At 40.7% G+C, this 16,012-nt stretch overlaps 1 protein-coding gene across 1 annotated transcript in view; it reads left to right on the forward strand.

Moving 5' to 3' along the window:
* The first annotated feature begins 7,174 nt into the window (after nt 1-7,174).
* Nucleotides 7,175-16,012, forward strand: part of LOC119820551 (leucyl and cystinyl aminopeptidase) — a 117,168-nt gene continuing 108,330 nt past the window's right edge. Inside the window, exon 1 of the mRNA XM_038339008.2 lies at nt 7,175-7,340. Coding sequence (XP_038194936.1) covers nt 7,322-7,340 — 19 coding nt within the window. The 5' untranslated portion in view covers nt 7,175-7,321. The remainder of the gene's footprint in view (nt 7,341-16,012) is intronic.

Below are 16,012 nucleotides of genomic sequence, written 5' to 3' on the forward strand. Positions count from 1 at the left end.
TGTCCTGGAATAACTCTTTAGACCAAGCTGTCCTTGAACTCAGAGAGATCCACTGTCTCTGCTTCCTAAGTGCTGGGATTAAAGGTGTGTGCTACCAGACCTTGAACTCACAGAGATCTGTCTGTCTCTGCCTCCCAGGCATTCGGATTAAAGGTGTGTGCTATCACACCTTGAAGTCACAGAGGTCAATCCACCTCCTCCTCTTGAAGTCACAGAGGTCAATCTACCTCTGCCTGTCAAATGTTGGGATTAAAGGTGTGTACTACCACACCCAACTACTCCTTTTTTCTTTTTCACTTTTAAGAACTTTAACCTTTAGTCTGCAAATATTTTAATACACTCTAAACCATTTAGAAGTTTTCTTTGACTTTTAATCTTTCTTTTACTGTATATCTCTCTTTTTCTGACCACATGAGTCTTTAATTTACAAAACAATATCGGTAGGACTAAAGCCGTGGCTTTGAGAGCTAGATCCAGCCCATTCCTTAGCTTTCCAACCACATGGCAGAGGTACCAGTTGTAGCCATGTTTATCACCACAACTCTGTGGCGGTTCAAGGTCCCTGCCAGCAAGCAAGCTGCAACAGTGTTAAGCAACAATCAAGAGCTCCATAGTCAGGACTGCCTGCTTGAAAGAGTCAGAGTTTGCCCTGGTAGGACTGCCCAGAAAGCCAGCATTTTAAAACAGCACAGCTTTTTTCCTGCTATGGCTGAAAACTGAAAAACACATGTTCAGACCCGAGAAATTGCTGCTACCAAGAAAACCTGCTTCACTCCATTTCTTCCCAAGCTTTTTCAAGCTTTCTGTGGGTTCAGCCATCCACGTCTGGGTGTGATTCTGTAGTGAGGAGGGCTGTGGGCAACTTCCCGCTGCCCTGCTTTCGGCTGGCTTTACACCCAAAATAATTACACGGAAACTGTATTCTTTTAAATACTGCTTCACCCATTAGTTTCAGCCTCTTAATCACATCTTTACTAATCCATATCTAATAATCTGTGTAACACCACGAGTGGTGTCTTACCAGGAAAGATTCAGCATGTCTGACCTGGTGGCTGGCTCCATCGCATCTCTCTCCCTGAGGAGAGAGGCATGGCCATCTGGCTCAGAGAGCAGAGGCATGGCGATTTATTAACTTCCCTTCCCAGCATTCTGTTCTGTTTACTCTGCCCACCTAAGGGCTGGCCAATCAAATGGGCCAGGCAGTTTCTTTATTAGCCAATGAGAGTCCTCCATCACCTCCCTTTTTCTGTTTAAATAAAAAGGAAGGATTTAACTTTAACATATTAAATTACGTATAACAAAACAGTTATCAAGCAATAATTAGAGGTACAATATTTATATCTACTTTATCTTTTATCAAAACTAAGGAAAGCTATAACTATCAATTCTTCAACTCCATCAAAGACTCCAGAAGGGGGGCTGGAGAGATGGCTCAGAGGTTAAGAGCACTGCCTGCTCTTCCAGAGGTCCTGAGTTCAATTCCCAGCAACCACATGGTGGCTCACAACCATCTATAATGAGATGAGGTGCCCTCTTCTGGTCTGGTGGCATACGTGCAGACAGAACACTGTATACATAATAAATAACTAAATAAATAAATAAAAGAGGAACACAGCACGCGTCCGCGCTGTGACCTAGAAAACAAAAAACAAAAAACAAAAAAAAGACTCCAGAAGGATATAATATTACCTAAGTAAACAGGAAGTGCACTGTAAGCAACTTCCAAAACTCTAGAATTTACTGAGACATCTCGTTGCCTGGACGGTCACCCAAAGTTCTTCTGTACTGTTGGGGTATCCATTGTCAGACCACAGGCACATAGTATTCAGTAGATTTTTCCATGAATCAGAAAATTTCAAAGACAGTTTTGCCTATATTTGCAGCTTCTTACTTTTATCTGTGTCCTGCAGAATGTCTAGTAGAATTTTTCATGAAGCAGAAACCCCAAAGGATCATCACACCTTTAGGCAAGTTCAATAGTCATTTCTCTGTGGGTCCTGCATGTCCATTTTATAAAGCATGCCATCAAGAAGTTCAGGCAAGAGCAGTTTCTTACCCAAATGACTAACAAACTCCATAAGGAGCCTCTTTGATGCCCATCTTCCTCTTGAAGTAATTTGTGTTGCCAGGAGCAAATGTGTCTCACTGTCATGAAAAGTCCTAACTTAAAATATTTTAAGTGTCATATTCAGAAGGTCTCTGAAAGATTTGAAGAATACCCATCTAACTGCAATATATCCTTATATATCTAGGAAGCATAAAGTGACTACAAGCTTGACTATTAAAGATGACTATATTTCTTAATCATACATTACATTTTTAAATAAACTACACAATTACAATACCTTAATCAAGAGCAGAAATATACATATAACAAAATTGATCTTAAATTTGATTCAATAGAGCAAGTTCCATACCAATGCAAATCTCTATAGCATATCCACCTTTAAATGTAAAGAAATATTTATAACAATATTTTAGAATGAGTGTAGTTCTTCTCCAAACTGCTTTCTGCTGTTTATTGGATAAAGTAATTTTTGAAGGTTGTTCAAGGAAACCTTTTAGGGGGTCTTGGCTCATCAAACCACATTAGTCTGGAATTAATCCACAGGTTCTCATATTCCATGGAAACAAGAGAAGAACCTCTTTTCCAAAGCAATATATCCTTAGATCCATATTTTGAAGACAAAATACCTTTGAAGTATATATGTTGGCTACTTAGCTCCTTTACAGTCAAAAAATTAAAAGAAAACACAATAATATACATAATCCAGATTTTCTGTGTATTTTCCATCTTTACATGGCTTATTTTTGTTTACTTCTTTTAATCTATGTCTGTCTGTACTGTCTCTGTAAATACTTTACCTTTTTAAAAAAATTACTTCTTTTTTATAACTGTCTATATTCTTTTTCTCCTCTCTCCCAAGCCTATGAACATTTATCCAACACTTTGACTCATTTAGAAATCTTTTCCATCTGAATTTGTCTTTATTGTATTTTTATAATTATTTTCTGGCCAGAAGTGCTTCTTAAAATGCTCAGCCCTTCTTATGAACTTAAGTGACACCATTGCTAGTGAAACTATGGCATTGCCTGCTTGTCTTACCCAGTTTGACATGGCAGAGCTGTTCACTGCATCCGAGAGCCATGCTCACAGCCCCATTTTTAGGCATATACCCAGTCTATGTTGCCATTAAGCAAGTTGTAGTACTCTGTTCACAAACCCCATTTAAATGCTCCATAGCCAGACTTCCAGAAGGAGTCAGAGTTCACGCTGGCAGCATAGCCCAGAAAGCCGCATTTCAAAACCACGGCTTTTTTTCTGCCACGGCTCAATTAGGAAAACCTCTCTTAAAGGAGCTGCAGCATTCCACCAGCAAACAGCAAGAAGCCTGGTCTACAGAGTGAGTTTCTGAATAGCCAGGGCTACTCAGAGAAAGCCTGTCTTGAAAAACCAAAATCAATAATGATAATAACATTAATAATAAAATAAAGAAAAGAAAATACACAGAGTTTTTGTTATTCTATTTCTAACTTAAATTAGCATAATATTTTTACCCATCATGTAGTCGAAATTTTCTTTGGGCTGCCAACTCCCAAATAAAGACATGGAGACATTATTAATTATGAAGGATTGGCATTAGCTTAGGCCACTAGCTCTTTTAACTTATTTTAACCTGTTTCTATTCAACTACATTTTGCCTTGGAGCTTTTTAACCTTTCTTTTATTCTATATGTCCTATTTTTCTGCTCCTTCCCTAGCTTTCTGTCTGGTCCCTGGAGTTTCCTTAGCATCTCTTTTCTGTCTTCCCCTGAGAATAAATTTCTCCTTTTATTTACTCTTCCTGTGCAGAAATCCTGCCTATACCACTTCCCTCGCTATTGGCCATTCAGTTTTTTATTATACCAACTAGGTACCCGAGGCAGGCAAAGTAAAAAAAGCAATACATCTTTACATAATTAAACAAATGTAACACATCTTTACATAGTTAAATATTCTACACCATTTTGCTATAAATAGTAGAATATTTCTTTTTATTTCTGAGTTATATATACATATATATATATATATGCATCCAACTATTGTTGGGTATCTAGTTTGATTTCTTAGCAAAAGAGCATGGCTGTTAAGATACCTCTTTGAAATGCAGTTATTTTCCTTTGCATATACATCTAGAAACAATACAGCCAGATTCTAGCACAGAGTATCCTAGGGATGTTCTTTACTATTTTCCATAACAGCTGTAATAATTTATGCTCTCATTTTTGTTTCTTTATAAACAAATGATAGTTATGCATGGTGCTAATATTTTTCATTTCAAATTATTAATATTTTTCTGTATTATAATTTAAATGTTAAATAATATGCAGCAATGATTCTGAAAATGGTAAGATGAATGAATTAGATAATGTCGCCCTGCCTCCTCTGATAATAAATAGTAACTTTGTAATAACCTCAACTGTTAGAACATTAAAATAAAGAGGAGAATGTGTGTGGAAGAAAGAAGGCATCAAAGAGAGAAATATAATAGATTGTAAGAGCAAAAACTCTGCAATCATTTTCTGTCAAAAAAAAAAAACCCAGTATTTGACAGGAGAGGAAAAAAATACTATAAAGCTAGGCAGGATTCTGAAATATGTTGGTTTTATTTACTATTTGCCTTCAAAACAAAGTCCTAAGGCTAAATGGTCCTCCGGTACCTTTGCTTATATTCCTGAATAGTAGAGATTGTTATTCTTTTTTAAAGATAAGGTGGGGGGAAGGCCGGTCCCACGAGGGGCAGCAGTGGGTCACCCAAGGTCTTCACAGGGCCGCTACAGGTGGGAGGCAGTGGCAGGTGAGAGAGAAGTTTGGTATAGAATTTAGTTAGTAGGTTATAGAGGGGAAAGGGGAAGGGAGAGGAAGGGGAGAGTTGGAGTGGGCAGGGCTTGTCTCTTAGAGGGACAGGGTATCCAGGTGACAGGCGAGCAGATCATTACATAGATGATGTGCAAGCGTTTGGTAAAGAAATAGCCTTCTTGTCAGAGACGTCTCTTGGTTCCCTCCAATTTATGAATGCAATTGTGAAACAGTACCGCAAGGTCTTCAGAGCTGGGAAATCAAAACAAAACCGAAGACACTGTGATTCACACTTAAAAGCATGAGATTGTAGCTTCCAGTGAGGTGAAGTGATTTAACAAGCTGTGGAGTTTTAAAAATCTCTGCTACTGAGTGCTCTGGCAACACGAATAACACCAAAGGAACATAAAATGACCTAATAAGGGAGGAGTTTCTTATTTAAGCAATACCAAATGTGAACCAGGCTCATTTCAACAAAAGTTCCTATGGTTCACTTTCTATTTTTGGTCTGAATTGCTCTGAGATGGCAACCAGCCTAAGGGCTCAGCATATCTTTCACACGGAAGCAGCGCTGAGAGATGATGACTACTTTCTCTGTATTGACCACAAACAAACCCACTGGAGACGTTCAATATAAAGACATTCACTGGAAAGGTTTTTATACGGGCAGTAAATTAGAACTCTAAACATGATATTGTAGTTATTTAAAATATTTAGGAATTAGGACACATAGTCCTAAAAAGCGAAGGCAAAGGATTGCCCCCACAGACCTTGCATTCTTAAGAGAAAGGCTGATAAACAATTAGCTTTTTAAGAGCTATGAGTACTCTGAAGAAAACTGCAGGAGAAATCTTTATAGTCTACTGTGCTTGTTGCTATTTTAGGTGTGGCCAGAGGATTCTCAGCAGGGGTGACATCTGAGCTAAGAAAATGACAGGAAGAAGCAAGCAAACAAAACACCAAGGTGTGGAACAGTTTTGCAAGGAATGGCTAACAATGCTGAATGAAACCTGGCAACTTCTAGGAGCCTCATGAAGGCCTCAGGGGCCAACAAAGGACAGGCATGTCTATGACGCCCCAGAGTTAGGTAAGGAGTTTAGGGGTTACTCCAAGTACAGCTGGTATTCATAGGACGTTGTAAATCTGGAGAGGGGAGTAAGGGGTATTGACGTCTTAAAAATATTGCACTTCGGTTTTACTTCTTTGAACGTAATTCAAGTTTCCTTACCGGGCGAACAACATCTCTGCCTCCCCTTTTTCGCCCCGGATATTTGTGCAAGTTCAGGTTTGTTTGCACCAGACGCCAGGGTTGACAGCCAGGGAGGAGTGTGTGACAGTTGGCTAGCATTGTGAGGCCTAGGCCAAACCAAGTCGCCGCAGGGGCCGAGGCAGTGCGCGGGGTGGGGGGAAGGGGAGAGGAGCTTTGCTGCAGGGTGGGAGCGTTAGAGGCCCAATCACCGGGTGCTGGCGCCCCTCAGTCGGAGAGGGAAGAGCAAACACCCTTGAGAGCCTTCTCGGGCTCTCGGGCCGCACAGTGTCTCGTCTGGTGGGGGCTGCCCCGATTTGGCGCCGGAAACACTGGAGACTCTGGGCCCGAGGCAATGGCGCGAGTACTGGGGGGGGAGGAAGAGGAAATTTAGCTCCCTCCGGTCTAGCTCCGCGGGGCCAGCCCGCGGATCCTGATGGTTCGCAAGGATATCGCAGGTGTCAAGTTTAGACTGGACTAGCGGCGGGCCTCTGCCCACAACCCCTTCGCGCACAGTCCGTTCTCCTGTATCCTGCGCCGGGTTTTGTGATCTGCTCTCATCTCTAGGCCCGGCCCTGAGCAAAAAGCTTAAAACTGGCCAGGGACCCTCCTCCCCTGCGGTAGGGGGTTTTGTAGCAGCAGCAGTTCGGCCGACAAGCGCCGCCAGGCTCACGCCAGCGGCTAGGAAGAGCGCTGTCCCGGGGTCTAGCCTCCGGCAGAGACCGACGCTCCCTCCCCCTCCCCCCGCCCTGCCCTGCACAGCTTTCAGGTTGCGAATTTAGCGACAGCCCCTCTGCTATCCATCCCATCCGTCATCACTGGCCGCGTTTCCGGGCTCAGGGCTGGGGCTGCTGCACCCGGAACACAGGCGTGCGCCGTAGGTGCACCAGTTTTTGGAACCGGGGTGCACGACGTCTCGGTGGCCTCAAGTATGCCGCGGGGAGCGGGGCCTCTCCAAGCCCCGCCCAAGCCCCGCCCCGCCCCCTCCTCCCAGCGGCGTGGGCCAGGGGTGGAGCTGAGCTCGGCGTCCACGCCTCAGTGGGTCTTCTGCAGCAGTTGCGAAAACCCGGAACGAAGGTGTTGTTTCCGCGCGGGGGAGCGGCGCCGCCCCTCGCCGCACCTCCCCGGCAGCCCTCAGAGGCCACGCTGGGCATGCTCAGTCGGCAGGGCCGCTTCGGCTCTCGTAGTTGGAAGCTTGGGGCGCTTGGCTTGGGAGGACCCGTGGTGGGGCGAAGATGGAGCCCTTTACCAATGGTGAGTGGCTAGTCCGAGACTCGGATTCCCGGGCTTTCGGGGTTCAGAGGGTCGGTTGTGGCACGGGGGTCGGGCTGCCGGGTGTCCCTGCGAAGGGTTTCCCAGGAGCATTGGAGGCGGCAGACGGGCCAGGGGCGGCTAGAGCCGGCGTGAAGGTCAGCCCGCTCCCGGGGGCCAGCACCGCGCCGCCAGGTGAGGCGGTGGCAAAGTTTGTGATGCTTGGGCGGAGGAAGGGGCGGCGGCAAAGTTGGCAACCGCGTAGGTCCCTGGGGAGGCGGCCACGGCCCGGATCAGCGGCGTCCGGGAGAAAGCCAACTCGTGCTGGGAGCCTGGAGCTGTCCGCCCGTCCTCCAGCTAGCTGCTCGCACGCCTTTCCTTAACAGGACCGGGTGGGGCCGCGGGGCTGGCAGCGTTGATTTAGTGCACCGCAGGGAAGGAAACTTACCCGAGGCCGTTGGTACTACTCCGTGCAGTGAAGGTGCCGCCGGGTATTGCCACCTTTTTCTCTGTTGCTGCTGAAGCACTCCGCCGGAAGACCAAGCTTCTTCTTCTTCTTCTTCTTTTTCTTCTTCTTTTTTTTTTTTTTAACTAGCTGGGAATATTGGTCTTCTACTCGTAGACCCATTGAATATCACTCATTTGGTAACAGGGGATGAAAGTCAAAGCAGCCCAGTCCAGAAAACAGCCCACCTTTATTCCATGACTTTTGTTTGGGCCAGAAGTGCTGGAGTCACAATATTTTAGGGGTGAGGTGTCTCATCATTTTATGATATGTGGATTCCCCGTTAGGATGTAAAATAAGAAAACTGCTAATAAACGGTAGGACGTACTGAAATTAGAGGATCCACTCTTGTAGTTGGCATATATATCCGGTGTGGTTTGTTTACTTCAGGTAGGGGAGATTAATAGGGGAGAAGTGTATTACTATTTGGGTGGGTTGTTTGCCACCTAAGGGACTGGGAGAAATGTTGCACACTATCCACTGTCCTGCCCAACTTTGTGTGTGTTTAACTTTATTCCTGGAGCTGTGACCTACTCCTTATGTTCTCCTTTCCCCTCATTCAGAATGCTTTATTCTACTGCCATCTTTCTGTCTGCAATGTTTAATTAGGCATAATGATGACAGCTTTAACTCTGTATTTTTTTTTCTCATTTATGTTCTACTTGTAATTACCAAGGCTCCAAGAATAGTATGGTAAAATTACGCAGAGAATTAAGTAAGATTTGAACTGAAAGTCACCAAAGAGACCATCTAGTAATTGAATGTAAAGTATGCTTAAAAAACCGGTATTAGGTTCTTGCAAATCGATATTTGAAGGCTTTGTCTTTCTTTTAGGGCAGAATTCTTGAAGCCCCCTTGTTTGTAGGATTTTACATTTCACCCAAATGAAAACAATGTCTACACAGCAAGCATGAGTCATTCACTTAGGTTTAAAGCTGGTTGATTTACTGAACCTTCCCCTACAGAATTAAAGTACATTCTCACACCTTAAAGTCTTTTCTCCTCCCATAGACTATCCTCCTTTAGATGTATTTGCAAACAGTCTCATTTGGGAGGACAGTGGAAAAATCGTAGAGCAAAATAAAGAGACAAAGATTCAACTTTCATATAGGAAGTTGAATTTCTAATTTTTTTTCTGTCTACCCAATTTTCATAGTTGATGCTGGAGACTAGTTGGCAGTGTGTCATTTGAGTTAATGTGGTCTTATTCCTTTCACAAGGAAAATAGCAACTGCAACATATAGAGTCAAGAACACCTTGGATAATGCTAATTTAAGGTGCTTTGAAGATTTTAAGGTGGACTAGGTATTCAAAACCTTTGAAAGTTTCTGTTGTAGAATTTTCTAGTGTCTTCAAATATAATATATAATGGAAACTTTATTTTTGTATTTAGTTGTTTTGAGTGCATAGTATGCACATATAATTCTTTTTTTTCTTTCTTTTTTTTTTTTTTTTTTTTTTTGGTTTTTCGAGACAGGGTTTCTCTGCAACTTTTTTTAGAGCCTGTCCTGGAACTAGCTCTTGTAGACCAGGCTGGCCTCGAACTCAGAGATCCGCCTGCCTCTGCCTCCCGAGTGCTGGGATTAAAGGCGTGCGCCACCACCGCCCGGCTTGCACATATAATTCTATAGGTGGTCTCTTACAGACTATTTTATCATCTTAGAATGTGTGATTGAAGGATTTATCAAGCTTAATATTGGCTTTTGTTATTCACTGTCCCTCTTTTAGTAAATCTTTCTCATTTACATGCTCTTGTATGTCCCTGCATAAAGAGATATGTATGGGTGTGTAGTAAAGGATAGTTTCAGTAACTCTAGACCCAGGGCTTTCTTAAAATACTATCAGTAGTTCATTCACTGACCTACAAGTTTGTAAAGTAAATGAATTCAGCTTTGTCATTCCAGCCTTCAGTATTCACTGGTTTCTGTAGTTTCCCTATTTTCTGTGAAATGTGTTGCTGTTGTGGCTCATTTTCTTGAGCCTGGATCTCTCCCAAAGTAATGTAATGGGTTCATGTGTTAAATATCATATGTTCATCTGTCCAGTTAATAACCGTTGGACCCATTTAAAATTCATGTTTCTAGAAAAGACCTATAAGGATGGACTTCAGTGCCAGGAATTCCTATTGGACTCAGGAAATATTTTTGGCCTTCACCTTAAGAGGGACTGTTACCACACTGAAGACTGGTCTGGCTTTGGTTCTCTGGTGACTTTTTATGGGTAGAGGAATGTGTTGACTAGTATTTAAGATTGGTTTGACAGTTGCCTCATCCTGTTCAGCAGGTATAGGTGAAACCTTTAAGAGTAGTGACTTGGTTCTTTACCAGCATCACAGAAAGTTGATGGAAACTATCTAGATTTTCTGAGAGAGATACTAGAGTAAGACAGCTAATTATTTGATGTCCATTTGCCTTTATCCTCATTTGTTCAGGATATTTCATAATAACTTAAATTTGTGTTAAGACATGCTAAAATGTCAGGACTCAATTGCAAAATCTGGCTGAGGAGGTCCAGGATCAGCTCTGGAAATCTCTGATGACATTTTGAAGCTACATGAAATACTTAATTAAAGAGAGTTTGGGGGAGATTTATCAGATTTAACAAATATACTTAACAAACATAGGGGATGAATTAATTTCCTGTTACTATTTAGTATATGTTTTGCTTACAGATGCTAGTTTGTGGTATGACTGCAAGTCAATCTAGTGGTTTGAAGTGCTGTAACAAAAAATCTAGTAGAGGTTGTCATTTTTATATGAATTATTTCTCATCCACACAAGTCATTTTATTACTGTACACTGGGTACATAATCAAACAAGGGAGACCTCCTGTCTTTCAGAATTGGGAGTGTTTATTTTTAGGTTGGTATCCAGTTGAAAGTGTTTTTTAGCTTTTAAAATGGAAAGTCTTGACAACAAATTATTTATGTATGAGTTGTAAAGCAGTATAAAGTTGTGATGCCATCTTTTATCCTATAAATAACAGCTGTCTTATAGATATGTATGTCTTTCTAAAAACAAGTTTATAGTATCATCTTAAAAATGAGAGCGTACTATGTACCATTTATGTGTACCTTTACATATATGCCAGGAAATTGCTTTTGCTCTATGGCGGATTACTTCATCGAAAGAAAACTTATTAAAGTTTTTCTGTAATGGGATATGAATTAAATGTGTATGTCTTTTCCCTTTCTGCCTTGTCCTTTAAATTTCAGTCGGGGAAATCTGATACAGAAATTAAGGGTTAGCCAGGAGTCATGGCCCATGCCTTTAATCCCAGCACTCAGGGAGATGGAGGCAGGTGAACCTCCATCTGGCTCTGGACTAACCTGGTTCACATAGCAAGTTCCAGGCTATAAAATGAGACCTTGCCTCAAACAACAATAACAACAGCAACAACAAAGAAATCAAGGATTATAAAAAAGATAGATAGAAAGGGTAGTTAGAAAGTAGTCCAGTTTAAACTAGGAAGCAGTGTTAGAACATCTTTGTTATTATGTATTGATTTTCAAATGTATCTTAAGACATAATCAAAGACAGCATATTTTAGAAACTATTATAGCAATGGTTGTTATTTATCTGTGTGTGATCTTTGAGAACTCAGTCTGAAAGAGATAGAACCAAAATGAAAAGGAGTTATTGCTGGGCGGTGTGGCACACATCTTAAATCCTAGCACTTGGGAGTCAGAGGCCGGCGGATCTCTGTGAGTTCAAGGCCAACCTAGTCTACAAGAGCTAGTTCCAGGACAGGCACCAAAAGGTACAAAGAAACCCTGTCTCAAAAATCAAAAAAAAAAAAAAAAAGAAAAAAGAAAGAAAGAAAAGAAAAGGAGTTATCATATGGAAAATCCAGTGATGATTTCTTGCTCAGTAATTCAGTCACACAGCCTCATTGAAATGCTCACTTTAGGAATAGATTTTCTGCTACATTTCATAAATGTATCATCAAATAATGCAAACCCAAATAAGAAATGAATTGAAATAATTTAGTTTTGTTTTCATGCTAGTATAAAAATGTATAAATCTCGAAAATACAAGGCAGTGGAACTTGACCTAAGGTAATATTCCAATTTTGAGAGAAATATTCATTGTTTTTCTATACTGTTCATATAACATTTGTCGCTGACAAGGTTACAGTTCACTAATGTCACATAATAGCTCTATCAGAAAACAGCATTTTTATTGTCTCCAAAGCTTAACCAAAATTACTCTGGACTTTGGGATAAAGCCATATTAGGACTGTGGTTCCTGGCAGTTAAGTTGTGTGTGGTGTAGCTATGTTCTGTCAATTACTCGGTGTCTGGAAAACTGTATGGGGTTGAATTTGAACTCCTGATGCTAAACTTTTGGTAAGGAGTCCTCCCATCCCCTTATAGATACCATTTCCGTTGATGGAAAACTATAGGAATATGAATTGTGGGAAACTTTGGGGCCCTTATGATGTGATAACTCATTTTATATCTAGTGACCTTTATAGAGAATGCTACTTGTTGCTCTAGTGTGGAGCATTGTAAGTAACAATAGTAAGGCTGTTGTGCCCATGGCAGGGACATCATCAAGGAATGAAGGTGCTTGCAGGAAATAGAAAACATTTGCTAGGAATTTAATTGTACTACCTTCTTTTCTTCTAATCAGAAAAGGTCAGTCACTTTAAGGTAGGACTATTTAGTGTCCAGCATATTCTGGATTTGAAGAAAACAAAATATAGACAAGACCATAGTTACCCTTTTCTATCATGATAGCAATCTTTTCCTGTTCTTGTTTGGTTTGTTTTGGTGGTTATGGTTGAACAGAGAGCCGATTGACTTTAATTCCAACCTTAGCATCTAAACTAGGAACCAAGCCATTTGCCAAATAAAACTGAAGCTTCCAAAGAAGTTTTCAAAAACAATGGAGTGTTAAGTTTAATTATAGGAGACCCTTTGAAGTTCTTTTCCTTCTCATATGTATTGCTTAAGGAAAGGCCTGGGCATTCCACATATTTCCAGAATGTAGTCACTGAAACAGTTTGACTCAGTTATCTGTGCTTCTGCAGGCTGGGAAGTATAAACTTTTTTGTAACTAGAGGATTCTACTGGAGGAGGCCAACTGATGAGGGATGAGGGGAGTTAGAGAACGTTTCCTGATGTTTTTGTGGGGGAAAGCTACGTCAGTCAAGGGGACAGGAGAATGGAGAATGCAATGAGAAGCCACCTGCTTGGGTTGATATTTTCCCTTTTCTTATAGCAAATGATGGTGCTCTGTGGAAGCATTTATCAGGTTAATTGCCTCAAGTGTCATAAAGGAAATCCTGATAGCAGAGGAGGCTCTGGTCATTGGTCGTGTGTGTGTGTGTGTGTGTGTGTGTGTGTGTGTTACTGTCCTGTATCAGTCTGCCTTAATTCCCTTGAGATGGTCTCTTCCTGAACCTAGCTAGAGCTCACTGTATTTTATGGCTAGGCTGGTAGCCAACAAATCCTGGGGATCCTCCTGTCTTACCTCCTGCAGAGTTAAAGGCACACATGGCCATGCCCAGCTTTTTCAGAGGGAGGAATGGTTATGATGAGTCAAACTCAGGTCCTCATGCATGTACAGCAAGTGCTCTTACGGATTTAGTTCTCTATCCAGCTGGGGGGCATGAAACTTACTTTGGAAGATTTCAAAACAACTATCAGAACATCCATCACCCAAAACACATTACATCATCCTAGGAGTGAGGAAACTTGTATGAAGATAAGTAGTATAGACTAGGGAGAGTTAAGTGCCTAAAAGACTATTCCTTAAGTGGGTATTGACACAGTTATATAAATATAGTATAATGCTTATCTAGTTTTGGTTACCAAAAAAGATTCTGCGGTTTGATTAGGGAAAGTTGCTGTGGCCCTTGAGACTTGGTGGGAAGAACTGCTTTATCTAGATTTACCAAGGCCCTGCATAGGAGCTTGAGCTGGCCTTTCTATATACTTAGTAGCAGTAATTTTTCTGCTCTTTGAAACGGGTGCTGTGTCAACCTTTGGGGTCACTGATAGCGTATCATCAGTATATAGAGTGGGTGGCTAGATTAGAAAGACAGTTTAAGATTATTTTAGAGGATTGGGTGCTACTCAGTGGGAATAAGAATGTATTATTCTTTTATACAACAGCTCTACTTATACAGTGATTCTTGAGAGGTTTGGTAAATTTTCAAGTTGGTGGTAGCATGCAGAAAAATCATTGAATCTAAATAAGAGTCTTGAAGTAGATAAGCACAAGCTTACTATGGCACTATTTGCTTTGTTCCAGTCTAGTTGTTTATTACAGATGAGCACACATTTATGTTTCAATTAATTGCCAGTTTTAGAAATACTAAAATACTGATATTAAAAATACTAAAGCTGAAGAATTCTGTTTAGTTTACATAATTGAATGACTGTGATTGATTTGTTTAAAAATATGGTTACAATTTTAGCTTTTTAATTAAAGTTATTTTAATGGGTTAAACAAACTCGCCTATAAGCAATGGTTGTAAATTGGTGAGAAAAATTACTGCTTTAGGGATTTAAAATTTTCATATACCTTGTATGTTATTAGTCTGATGAATCAGATGGAAAGTATTTCAAGATTTATCACAAAAATGTATTTCAACAAATTACCTGCAAAATAATTGCTTAGTAAAATCTTAGATTGGGCCTGGCAAACTGAAATATTTTCTCCTATGAGTTTTTGTTTAGATTGAAATGTTATTCATTTCCCTTATTGATATTTTAAAGCTCATTTTCCTGTTCTTTAGCCTGAAATCTACTTCCCTGGGTTAAAATTTCTGGAATAGTAGAGGAAATGTGAATTATATAAATGTAAAGTGTAGTTGCAAAAATCTTAAAAAGTTTATACTGTAAATTCTGAAAATTTGCTGATCAGCTACAAAATATTGGAAAATTATCATCCTGAAGTCGAGCTTCCCACCTTCCCATTCATAAGAGCAGTTCCTAAGGACATTTGTTTCTATGATGTGAAACTGGCTTTCATAAGCATGATCACAGCTTCAAAAGGAGATAATGAGAATAATAAAAATTGAAACATTAAAATTTTGATTAATATTAGATAAAGTCAACTTAAATCTAGTAAATTAGTTTTCAAGAAAACCAGTGGGTTTTTTTTCATTTAACTTTGTATCCAACAACTGTGTAGAATGGAGTTGCGGGGCTGCATCCCGCCACCTGGCTAGCTTTACCAAAAATAATTACACGGAAACTGTATTCTTTTAAACACTGCCTGACCCATTTGTTTCAGCCTCTTATTATCCAATTCTCACATCTTGTTTTAACCCATATATAGCAATCTGTGCAGCACCATGAGGAGGTTGCTTACCAGAAGAAGCATGGCGACTGCCTGAAGTGTCTCCCCACTGCCTGCTACCCAGCATTCTGTTCTGTTTACTCCGCCTACCTAATTTTCTGTTCTCTTAAAGGGCCAAGGCAGTTTTTTATTAATAAAAGTAACACATAGACACTTCTTCATCATTTCTCTTTTTTCTGTTTAAATAAAAAAGAAAGGCTTTAACTTTAACATAGTAAAATTACATATAACAAAACAGTTATCATGCAAGAATTACACTTACAATATTTAGATCTATTTTATCTTTTATCATAACTAAGGAAAACTATAACTATTGAACCATTCTTCAACTCCATCAAAGACTCCAGAACGATATAATATTACCTAAGTAAACAAGTCATATGCAACTTTCAAACTCTAGAAATGACAGAGACAACTCGCTGCCTGGACAGTCACCCGAAGTTTCTCTGTACCGTTGGGACATCCATCTTCGGCCTTCAGGCCCATAGTTTCCAGCAGACATTTCCATGAAGCAGGAAATTCCAAAGACAGTTCAGTCACTTTCTGCTGTGTCCTGCAGAACGTCTCGCAGACTCATGAATCAGGAACCCCGAAGGACCATCTCACCTTTAGGCAAGTTCAGCAGTCCTCTTTCTGCAGGTTCTTTGTGTCCAATTTATGTAACAGTCCAGGCAAGAGCAGTTTCTTGCCCAAATGGCTATCAAACTCCATAAGGAGCCTCTTCGATGCCCATCTTCCTCTTGAAGTAGATTGGTGCTGCCAGGACCATACGTGTCTCATTGTCATGAAAAACCCTAAGTTATAAAAACATTAAATGCCATATTCTGCAGTCTTTGAAAGATATGAAGAATGCCTAT

This window comes from Arvicola amphibius, chromosome 8 (genome assembly GCF_903992535.2).
Source record: "Arvicola amphibius chromosome 8, mArvAmp1.2, whole genome shotgun sequence".
Classification (NCBI taxonomy): domain Eukaryota; kingdom Metazoa; phylum Chordata; class Mammalia; order Rodentia; family Cricetidae; genus Arvicola; species Arvicola amphibius.